Source organism: Pholis gunnellus, assembly GCF_910591455.1.
Source record: "Pholis gunnellus genome assembly, chromosome: 6".
Lineage (NCBI taxonomy): Eukaryota > Metazoa > Chordata > Actinopteri > Perciformes > Pholidae > Pholis > Pholis gunnellus.
This window is the reverse complement of record NC_136532.1, coordinates 8790111-8802666: the sequence shown is the minus strand read 5'-3', so window position 1 is coordinate 8802666 and position 12556 is coordinate 8790111. Positions and strand designations below refer to the sequence as shown.

Below are 12556 nucleotides of genomic sequence, written 5' to 3'. Positions count from 1 at the left end.
AGAAGCAGATTACCCAATTGGGATCTCCACAGGTGCGGGCTGTGTGCATGAGCAAATATCCCAACAGCTGGCCAAACACCTCGCAAAGGCAGCTGTATTGAGCCTGAACAAGTCAGAGAAAAGGAAATGAACAAGTATTGATGGTGGGTGTCCTGGATGACTCACCGGTGGACACAACACACATCAGAGGCTGGACTGGACAAAATATATATATGGTGTCGCCTCAAGATGTGGAGTATGTCATTGAGGTGCTGACCAAATCAAACAGAATCCAATATTCATTAAGATGGCTCTGTGTTGTGGGGATGTATAGCATTTACACCAACACACTAAGGTTTTAGCCAGGCTGTACTGTATGTGTGCCGGCCAGATGCGAGGATCTAGGCATGTGTTGTTGGGTGTAGAAAACACTGCACTGTTTTTAGTGATTGCATATGTCACTTTGAACGGCTAGACATTTACCTCACCAAGGCTGCAACACGGGATGCCAATATTGAAAAGCTATTCGAAGATTAAAGTATTTTTGCGGTGTGTTGTATCAGAAAATGGACCATGTTTCAAAAGTACCCCCCCCCCCCCTGACGAAGTGATGGGATCCACGGTACATTTAACCTGTTACTGCCTGAGCCATGGTTCAACAGAGGCTGCCAACAATCTGGATCATAACACAACCAAGACGTTGTGGGACGTTTTGCTCCAGGAAATCTTCTCTACTCTAGAAACTACTCTTTCTGCATCTTAGTGGGTTCGAGCGGTTAATCAAGAGTATCTTCCTTGTCCTTACCTCTGGAAATAAGCAGACAATGAAGAGGCATGCAGATCAAAGTTGATCGGCACACGCAGAACCAGAGGAAGACCAGGTGCTGATTCTAGAGACGCCTACGCCCACACAAAGGGTGGAACTGTATCCACAGGAGCAGCCTACACTAGAGCCACCAGATAAACCACCAGCGCAATGCCCGCCTCGATACAGGTACGGTTGTCTCAAAGGCTATGCTAGATAGAACAAATTGTGCTACATTTCTATTTAATCGTGTATAACGCTGTGTATTTGTAGAGTATGTATTTCAGCTGCTGTATGAACAGCAATAATAATATTAAACATGTCTTCTCTCTGCTGTGTTGGGGCAAACAGGTATGCCACCTTGTTTGACCTACTGTTATAGCCGCCCTGGGGCTTAACGGAGTGACTCTGTGAGTGCTGATGTTCAGAGGTGACATGCATTATTTCCCTAGGTTATGTCAGAATCTGATTGGGGTCTTTACTTGGGGATTTCCAAAGCAGAAGGAACTGTACTGCTTCCACTGAGCGACCACAAAACAACAGCAGCCGTACAATGTGGCTGCTAAAGCACACGTATGGATGGTGATCTGGGAGTCACCTTCAGATCCAGTGAGGTGCAGATTTAGCTGTAGTTCACTTCCTTTTACATCAAGGGAATTACATTCTGTTTAATCTCAGAATCTCCATCATTGATGAATTAAGGTTTAAGTTGAGTGCTGATCAATGAAAGTCTACAGACACAAGTAAAAGCTCTGTGTGGGAGGTGTGGGGACTGTAGTACCTTTGATGTGTGTGTACGTGTTGGTGGAGTGAGACAGCAGGCTGGTTGGGCCTGTGGCTGTTGCCATGACAACTAGAGATAGTTGTCCTGGTAAGTAATAGTGAGGCGGTGCATGTTACGGGTTTTTCTTCCTTCCTTTAACCTTTTCACTTTCATATGAGGTAGATGTGCTGCTCATGCACGTGACCGTGGAAGCATCAGTGTGCGTTTGAGTAGTTCCTTTGTCTGTCCGTCCTCCCTGCCTCTCGTCGTGGTCCATGCCTCCTTTTGTGACATCACAGTGTGTGACATCACTAGAGCTGCTCAGCATTCAGAGTGGCACAGCAGCCTCCCTCCACACACACACACACACACACACACACACGTACATACACGCACTAGAGGCGACTGAGCATGCTCACAACACAACTCCCTGCCTGCATTATGATGCGGTCACTAACACACAGAAATAATATGACAGAAACAGTCCAACGTGAGCTTTGATGGCTGGGTTGCTGCAAAAGGCATCACGACACATAATATATACAGCCACGTAATGAATGTAGAAGAAGTGAGCTCCTCAGGCTCAAACAGAAACTACTAAGTGTTGATAAACACTTGACAACAGAACAAGAAGGGCTTAATGGCAAAGGTCGCACACAGAGGAGGTAATGTCTGTTACATATTAAACTACACCAGTTCAAATGAATCAAATCAACAACCCACAACGTATTGGATCTATCGCCAGGTGAAGTTACGCTGCACATCAGCCTGGCCTGTCAGTGAACAATAAACACCACTTCACTGCCGCTGAGTGACCATACAGTATATATATATTTATTTGTAATTTCTTCATTGATGTGTGGAAATGCAGCTGTAGGTGTGGATGGATTAAAAAGTCTGTTTTCATAAGCACCTCCCTTGTCTGAAGTTAACCTGTGAGGACCAATTCAAGTGTCCGCGTCAGTTTATCACACCCACAAATAAATTACCTGTAACAAACACTGGATGTATAATATATAGTATATAATGATGTATAGTATGTATACTATACATCACATATACCACTATCTATTAATTCTGTTCTCATCAGCCACGTACAAAAAGACACCTCAGTGAATCCTGGCTAGCAGCTTCTGAACATGTTTGAATAAATAACAAAAACAAAAGATATAGCAGACGCAATCATGTTGGCCTCTAGAATTAAACTTGAAAAGTTGGAGGACACTTTTTTGTTAATCTTACCTTGTTGGAGGCCATCTCGCCGACAGAGTGTCTCGTCTGCAGCGTCTCCAGCTGGTCCAGACACCAGTCCAGCTCCTCCAGGGTCTCAGTGGCCAGTTTCTGGTAGGCCTCCTCTGCAGGGGCAAGACAGGAGGGCAAGGGGTCAGTAAGGGCCCGCTTCAGAGGGCTAGGGGACGGTCCAGGCCCGGGGTCTCCCACCCCACATACAGCTAAGCTGGGATACCCCGAGAAGACACATGGGTGACTCTTCATACTGGACAGGTGAGCCAGCTGTGCGGGCCTAGCAGTAGTCCTGTATCCTAACCCACAGATGAGCAGTCTGTGGGTTAGGTAGCAAAGCTCACTGACTCCCTCGGAGAAAAGAGACCTCCAGTGCAGTCCTACAGTTCAAATCCTGGATCCTTCCTTTTAAGAATAAGTCAGATACAATCCCAGGGAGTACGGTTGCACGTGATGAATGGCAAGCAGCCACTCTGAGTCAGTTCTGGGTGTCCAAATGAATGTTAACAGCAAGAAAAATCACACCAAAAAAGACAGAGGTAACCCACAGAGCACAAGGAGCAACAGAGATTTCTCAGAGATCTCACACAAACAGACTCATCCCCTACATATCACACTCAGTGATCGAGGTGTGTGAGGTTTACGCTATCATTCGTGAGAGAGATGTAATTCCAGTCATGTAGCAGGATGAACAGCAGTCTGCTGAGCAGGCCCATGTCTGCCAATGTGGGGATGGTGGGAAGACAGGGACGGTGGAAAAGAGGATCCAGTGAGAGACTCAGAACCAGTCGAGATCCATGTCAATACAGTCCAGAAAGGAACAAACACCAGATGGGTCACAGCATCCTGACATGGTTAACAAATACAAAGACACCTCAAACACACACGGACACAAACAGACACGCACACACACACACACACACCAGACGAAATGCTAACCATAACACATCATGATATTGTCTCCTTAGCCTTTCTGTCAATGAAAATATCCATCGTATCCGGGAAGCAAATGGTATAATCCGGTGCTGTGTGTGAGTGTGTGCTGGGTGGTGTTTCCTATAGATGCTGTGTGTATAGGGGGTGGGCTGCTGTTGCTTCGGCGCCCCTGGTAGCCAAACGTGCTGCTCTCCCCCAAGCTGTACCTAAAGCCTGAGAGGACTGCACCGTGGATGGGGAAGGGAGAGCGACAACGTGTGGACTGGAGTAATAGAGGAGTGGAGCCAGAGCTGGGAGCTCCCTATGATGTGTCTGCCTGCATGTTAAATATGTGTTCACTGCTCAGCATACAAACACACCAAAACACAGAGGTAAACAAATAGATGGCTGACGATATGGCAAAGAATGGAGAGCGTCACCGTCACAAGCCCCGCATCAGAGTACCCTCTAGTTTCTTTTCATGTGAAATTTAAGACATGCCTCTCTCAAAGTCAGCCTACGTTAACAGAAAAATGTCACCTTGTCAGAAGCCAATTAATATTGATGCCGTGACTCATTTAGGAAAGCACAGGCCTTCAATGCTGTTTGATCTGGGAGGGGGAGGGGGTCACTTTAGGGGGTCACTTTAGCTGTAATTCAATTACACACACAGAGAAAACAGTACCAGATTAAAAAACAAGAGGACCACATTTAATCATACGATATCAACATTTCGGTTTGCATCTAGACCCCATAAAAGCCTTTATTTAGGCTTGATTCATATTTGTTCATTTTTTTAAACCAACCTTTTATTCTGGGACAATTCATCCTTAGACTAAATGTTGCAAAGTTTGTAGGTCTGGGATGCATGTGTAGTTTTTTTAGCACCTGGATGCATGACCACTGACCATCTCTACACCTCTTTTGTCACCTCATATTCTCTAAAAGATCCCCCCCCTCTCTCGCTGCATTGTCTTTGATAAATCTTTCCCTCCCTCCTTCCATTAGTCCCCTTCCTCTCCCACACTCCTCGTTTCCTCCGCTGATCTCTGAACATCCTTCCTCCTCCCTCCTTTGTCTTCTTTCCGTCTCTCTCCTCTTTCTTTCTCTCTCTGTATCACTCCCTGGTGTGGTGTCAGTGGCTGGGGTGCTACTCTTTCTGACAGCAACTGCACTGACGTCAATGACATTCTTCTCATGCTTAGTGCGACATCAGACACCGGAGCTCGGAGAGGCCACTCTGCTGCACAGACGCAGGGCTGCAGCCAAACTATGTACCGGAACAATTCGACAGTGAAGTCGGACTGTGAGAGGGAGTGGAGGAGAGAGGAGGAGGAGGAAGAAGGAGAAAAAATATGCAGAGACAAGAGGAGAAGGGAGGCTGGACTACTAAGGAAGAATACTGATGTGATATCAATTGTTTTCGATAATTCATATTGTAATTTTGTAGTGCATCAGCCCAAATGCTTGGATATTAATCAGCTTTAGTTACATTTTAAGAGAATATCTTGATCCCTGTGCCAATTACAAACATGTTTGCCCCTCCACATGGAGCTCTTAAATAAACAGTTGATGTTGTCAAACCAATGCTGTGGGGATTTAAATTATATGGATGAAAGAGAAATAACAATATTGGTAAAATATCCATCGTTGGTACCTCAACTCTGCCCCATATGGATAGAGAAAGAACTGCCTATCTCTTTAAATCCAACAGATTTTATGAGGTCCGGGCTATTTAAATAAAATGCCCTACTTATTTGGGACTTGATATTATAGTACCCAAAGCCCTGTTGTTTCCATATAGAGTACAAAATGCAATATCAAGGAGGGAGGGAAAGGTAGAGTAATTTGGAGAAGTGTCCTCACTCGTATTACGATAAACTTTACATCCACAATACAGACCAAGAACAACTTTAGTAATGTTTTGGATTGAGCGGGGTCCGGGGACCCTCAGGGTGTGAAATAATGTGCTATAAATAATAAACTTGTGCTGCATCATTAAACAGTGCGTATATGCCGATGGAGACCATTTTCACCAATAAAACAAGTATATTGTGTCCATTACTCCCACCCACGCTAGCTTTGGGCCAATGATGGGCTCTGAAATGATTGTGACATGCAGCAAAAAAATCATAATTTGAATAAAGCACCTACTGAAAGTCAGCTTTAGACTGTTCCAGTCTTATTACTGTTCATAAGATGTTTAATTACATGAAATGCTGGCTATAAATGCACTTTGAATAAAAACATTGTGTTTCTGTTTATCACTATGAAACAGGTCTGAAGTACTTCGGTTAAAACGTTTTAAACTACAAATAGTACTAAGAGTATAAATGTCAGTAAGCATGTGCTTAATCTGTGTTTTGATTCTGAGGGGGACCTTAGAGATTTTCTCCCCGCAAAATATGTCGTCCATATTTGAATTCTGATCATGTTGGATATTATGTTCATGTTCTCTGGCTCCCTGCACAGCATTTCTGTGTTTGTCAGCCCCTCATCACCACCATGCTGATATCTAACAACAGGCAAAAACATCACTATAACAACACCAGCCTCCTTTATATTGATTCTATAAAGGCCTCCAGTTTTAAGTAAAAGAGTGCATACTGCTATGACCAATTATTCTAATGCAATGCCACTTTGAATTAAGTACCCCTATTTAGCATTTTCTGTACAAGCAGTATATAAACATGTAAGAAATTGTTTACAACACACCATAATGTCATCGTGTGTATTAATGTACAGTATTTGTCAACAAATATAATGTCTCCTATGATGACATTATAGTATAGTTGTGGGCAAATATATTATCAAACACATATCTGCTTACAACTATATACTAGTGTGCTATGAACCATTTATTGGGTGTTCATATACTGCTTATGAATGCTATATAGGGAGACTTCAAGTCAAGTGTTACCTCTAATGCTAATAATAGTAATTACTGTATGTTTACTTGTTCTATAGAAAAGCATATTCCTGAATCCCAGAACACAAACATAATCACACATACACACACACATCAAGGACAAAGGCATGCTGCTCTTGCTGTCCACATACCTGTAAAGGTGGTCTTGGTGATGGGTGGTTGGTTACACATGGGTGATCTCCTGTCGGGGAGAGACACCAACAAACACTAAGACATTTCCTTCCCAAAACAAAACGTTTTATTCTCTCTACATGACTCTTAGCAGTAAATAAGCACCATTTCCATTGACTCGTTTCTCCACATGTAGGCAGCACAGACTATTGCTACTGTTGTTGAAGTCAGCTACTCAATAAGAACAGCAGAGGGCGAGCAAAGCCAGACTGTGAGTGAGCACAGTAGACAGTGCAGGTAGTCACATATTTAGTGGAACATCTTAGTCATAAAGAGACTGTCATCATTTATTGGGATATGCTGGCATGTTGACCGCTACAATCTTTAATTCAGTCACACCTCCCTCTTTGACAGATTTCATTTCGGTTTGAAAAAAACAAACGGCAAAAAAAGCAGTAAAGCTTGCAACTTACTTATTGGCTGCCCTGTCTTGCTGGAGATTAGTTAATGCACCAAAGTTGTTTCGTACAGTTCTCAAGCTGGCAAGAACCTGAAGGGAACGTGATAGATTAGGACCGAATCATACATTCATTTATAAAAATGTAAAATATGTAGACAGTACAAAAATAAATAAATGGCGGAAGCCCTCACCTGTGCAAACGGCGTTACAATCATATCGTCCCCGTGACTGAAAGACACAAAGACAGTGGCTTTAATGTGAGCTGCAGATCTACAGTATATTGACATTCGACATCAGAATACATCATGTGCTGCAAAGGTCAAGGGGAGGAGGGGTAGGGAGGAGCAGGGGGTCATCACATTAGATTAGTTTCACCATCTCTCATCCACTCAATCACAGTGACATGTTCACTCGTCACATCAGCTACCAGCTGAGGCCCTACGTCACAAAACGTGATAGTTTCAACAGTTTGAAAGGATTTATGGGTGGACGCGACTGCCATTTCCAGCAAGGACACTGGTAGAACCTGCAAGCTGTCTTTTCACTTGCTGTACAGACATGTCCCTCACGCAGTCGCCCTTCCTCCACGTCCTTCCCCTCTCTGCCCTTAACTATATCCCATAGGCAGTCGTTATTTCACGTTTATTGACTTTCATTTATCCAGGGAAACATCAGCTGAGCTCTTTCCTAACTTCTACACATGACTCCTGGAGCAGGCGGAGTGTGAGGTGCACGTCAGTGAGCATTGTCGAGGGAGTGGAGAGCGGTACTCATTCAATTCCAGCTATAGGAATGTTAACAGTAAACTTAGAGTCAGACTCTTGCGCACACCCGCCGAGCTACGTTACGACTGTGAACACAGTCAACATTTGTTCAGGTGACAGCGGTGTGTTAGTGTCACGGAGCTGTCCTCCTACTGGTCAGTTCTACAAGACCGCAGCCACACCACGTACACACCCACATGAGCTGACATGCCTGGTGTGAAAGTCAAAAGAGGGGCAGACTTGTCATGTGCTTCCATCACAAGACAGATAGAAGGTATTCAGAGTAAAGACGACGTTCTCTCTGAGAGTGAAGGAAAGAATCTGAGTCAGGGTATGGCTGTTCTCTCTGGACTATGTTCTTCTGAAGATGTCTCTTTGTTAAAGTGCTTAGGGACACATGCAATTCATTTCTTTACTAACTTCATTGTGAAGACTTTCATGAATAGTGCTGTTAAGACAAGTTTCCTTGTTCATGCAACCCAGCAGAAAAAACAAAGATATGAAAGAATGAAGCTTAAATGATTTTAACATGGTAACTGGATAGTGGGCGTAGGTCAAAGAAGGGTCATTGGTTTAATACTCCAGAGCAAAAAGCAGCATGAAGGAGGAAGTCTAAGTTTACCTCAGGACATTCTTTTTCATCCTTTTGTCTATTTGTTTTTCCTTCAGGCTGGATCAAAATGCTATATTTTCAGTCAATATTTTTATTTCCTGCAGCACTGAGTGTACAGTACATGTAACCGGAGAGCCACCACAGTGAGAAAAATTAGGAACATGCTATCAATATATACATCGACCCAGAAGATGCCAGCTGGTGTGTGTGGAGTGTGCTGTCTGGAGGCTGCTCTGCTGCAGTTGAAATGCAATGGGGAGCTAAACAAAAAAAGATGTCACACTAATGCAGTATCGTGAATAGATTAATTGCGGCATAAATATCCATCCCGTTATCCTGATGAGTTATAGAGACATATTCAGCAATTTGTCAAAATGTGTCAAAATCAGAGTCACATAAACTGTGCTTGAGACACTTTGTGACTGACCACCTTGTTCATGCTACTGGATGTGGCTAAGAATAGACGTGACACCACACAATCAGCTGTTGGTAGCGTGGCAGCTTTAAGACCTGTTCTAATAAACAACAGCAGCCGTGACACAGATTCAGAGAGGCAGAAACAAAAAGCAGAATTAACCACATTCAGCACAATGGGGAGCATTTGGGTGTATTTCATGAAGGTTAAGGGGGAAGCAAGAAACGCCATGCACTCACATGTCACTGGCAATGGAGGAGTTCCGGGACATAGACTTGGGCGAGAGGTCGTAGTCACTGTCGGAGCGGTACAGGAACGACTCTCTCCGTTGGCTGTGGACAAAATTGGCCTGCAGGATGAGGCCTGAGACCGGGCTGGCCATGGGGTCCAGGGGGCTGCGACCTGATGACGTGCCATTGTCCACATCGAAACTGCACATGAAAGGAAAGAGAAAGGGACAATGAAACAGGGAATGTACAGCTGATACTAATTGGTATTGTCATACAAAGAATGTCTTGCAGAATTTAAAAACATTATTTTGAGGGCATTTGAAAGGTGAAAAAACATGTGTTATCATGTTCAACTCCCATGTGAAACTACAGAAGAAGAAATAACAATATTGTTCTTTCAACAGTTAAGAGATGAGGTCAAGGATGCGGTGATTCATTCTCCTCAGAATCTGAAACGATGCCACTTCTCCAGTCTTTTTCCCAGAAAGATTCTTACAAAGTGCACACCATGCATGAATAAATAAACTTCTAATAAAGTCCCGTCAGGAACAGTGTGTACTTATGGCTCGTGATGTGGCTAAACTACCCATGTCTAAATAAATCACAAGCTTTATGCAAACATTAATTACACCTTAGAGGTCTTGATGACTTCAGAGCTTACTCACGTAAACCCACATGAATATTCTTTCCATCGCAGCAGCATAGACTCTGACATGCACTTCATATGTGGCTGATAAGTGGCTCCATGGTCACAAGCTGTGACATTCAAAACACCACATGACGTGCCTACGCTGTACGTGACGTGCCTACCGTGTAGACATGAGGGCGCTGCACTGCTCATGCACTGATGTAAATTTGCTCATAAGCGTAACCGTTTCAAATTACAGTCAGTCATCTCATTATCTGGTTGATTATTGGATGGCTGTGATTGGTTGCTGAACAATTAGCACCGTCGCCCACAGTTAGAACTAATGCAGTAATATTCAAAGCCATCTACATGAGATGTGCTGGGATTAAACTCTGCGCAGTGCCACAGGGAATACCTCTGCTCTAACAAAGCCACCGACTCTCAGTGGAAAGGTGTTTTTCGAAACCAGTGACACCATTTCCCACTGGGATGTCACGCCTTAGTCTCCCAGGTGATGACTAACGTCACCAGGGATATCGGCCTCATCACTAAGGCTATTCAGCAATCCCATAATCCAATCGGGTGTAGACGCTAAGGTCAGCCGGGATTCCCCCAAATGCGACACAGAATACGCACGGGGATGACGCATACCACTCTAGGGAAACAACCACACATTTAATCCAATATATGGATGGATACTTAAACTTATACTTAAACTTAAAACATTGGAGCAGCAATAAAACAAACACAGATTCAAAAATTGTAAGCTCATGTTAGTGGTTTGCTCATGCGGGCATATTTATGTAGAAGAGCAGAAGATGTCCTCAGAACAGTGTGAACATATGTGTTTGATTGTGTCACATTCCCTCGCCGCAGTTAATAATCTAACTTCTAAAACATTCCTTGTCATTACACAAGGGGAAATGAGAAAAATGACATTTCCATCAGTCACCTTCCTGTTTACCATCTTGAGCTTTTAAGTTTTCTCCAGGGTACTTCCCTTCCTCAACAGATGATTCAGTGACGTACCAGGTCAACGTTATTATCACTTTGCATTGTATTAAGCGAGGTCGGTTTGTAGGTCGTGAAATTAGGGGATTGTGCTCATGGTTTGAGATTGTTTTGTGCGAGCCATTTTGGGAGGAAGAAGTCATTATGCTTCTCTCATTTGAAACAAGACAGCGTCTGACCGACACACAGGACATGCCGAGCATATTTCCCACAACGACTAAATGGCTAAACGCTGTGCTATCGCTGTGTGATCTCTCCGAGTAGCAGCAGCTAAGTGAGTGTGAGCTTTGGTTGTGGAATGGGATAGTTTGGCTGTCTGCCTGATGACTGAGGGAAGGGCAATCGTATTGTCCTCTTCCCAGTCTCTAACTAGCTCTCAGACACACACGCACACACACACACACACACACACACACACACACACACACACACACACACACACACACACACACACACACACACACACACACACACACACACACACACACACACAGAGGTAATACGCAAGTTCCAATGACTCTCAGCAACTCTCCCCCAGTTTGTCTCATCTTGGACACGATGCCTCTGAGTCCTCATACTCTGTTTTTATATATATAGTATTAGACAGATGCATGTCAGTCTCAACCAGTATCATCTCTACACTTACACGATCCACACAACCAATCGAATCCACACCTTCTGATTACATTCAGTGATCCATCTGTTTTCTTTACTGCAGGTGTGAAACACCCACAGACCCACAAGTGACGTATAAGCTGTTATTCCAGGCACAGGTCAGTCCCTTCTCCAGCTGTTCCGTGCAATAAGAGTGTGTGTATCAGGTTTGTGTAGCAGACAAACAAATATCACAGATAGAGAGATAGCGAAAGTGCCAAAATGTAACACCCAGCATATGTTTAACAACTGATTCATTATCACACTTACACTGACGTCACAGCCTACACAGATTCTCAGACAAACCCCTGACACGTAAATCCACTCAGTGTGTGTGTGTGTGTGTGTCTGTGTGTGTGAGAACAGTGTGGCTCCGCAGACGCGCCTTCTTTGGGAGTGATCTTTGCAACTAGTTTACTGAGGTATTGCACCAGCGTTGACATCATAGTGGGAATGACTGACCTTTTTCCCTGCTCTGACACAAAGCAGCAGGCTTTGACAAAAAAAAGAAGAAAAGAAAAATGTCAACACCCCTGTGACTGTGTTGTGAGAATCAACAAAAAGCACGAGTACAGCTCAGAGGGGGATTATTGTGGAGATGGGAAGTAAATCCAGGATTACTTGGAGACAAAGAGACACCACAGTTTACCCAAAAAGGGAGTGATCCAGAACTCAGATATAATTGCCAAAAAAAGGAAATACTTGATGCACAAACACTGGATGGATGACGGAGAGCTCTTTCAAGCAGCAAGAGATCCCATCTGCTGAATATCAGTGCCAATGTAACCTCCTTGTCCATCATATCTTTATAGTTTTTTAACTTCATATGTTTCCACGCGGTCATTTTAAGTGAACTCGCAGAAAGAGAGAGGAAAGCAAGAGCGAAACTAATAAATAAAGAACAAGATTACAAAAGAAATTCATTCTTCACTATGGGTAGCGGTAAACAGTAACGTGATCAATGATGATGCCTCTTGTATTTTGCACTGATATTTAGTATTTTGACATAAGACTACTGCTCAGAATTGACTTCTTAG

The 12556-nt window shown here is 43.7% G+C and overlaps 1 protein-coding gene across 2 annotated transcripts in view; it reads right to left on the bottom strand.

Annotated features, from left to right (window-relative positions):
• Positions 1-12556, bottom strand: part of pde4d (phosphodiesterase 4D, cAMP-specific) — a gene marked incomplete at its 5' end in the record, with an annotated part of 134812 nt that overhangs the window by 12818 nt on the left and 109438 nt on the right. For both annotated transcript variants that reach the window (XM_079161208.1, XM_079161209.1), the window contains 5 exons: positions 2790-2902; positions 6765-6814; positions 7218-7294; positions 7396-7432; positions 9236-9427. In XM_079161208.1, the coding sequence (XP_079017334.1) occupies positions 2790-2902; positions 6765-6814; positions 7218-7294; positions 7396-7432; positions 9236-9427 (469 nt within the window). The remainder of the gene's footprint in view (positions 1-2789; positions 2903-6764; positions 6815-7217; positions 7295-7395; positions 7433-9235; positions 9428-12556) is intronic.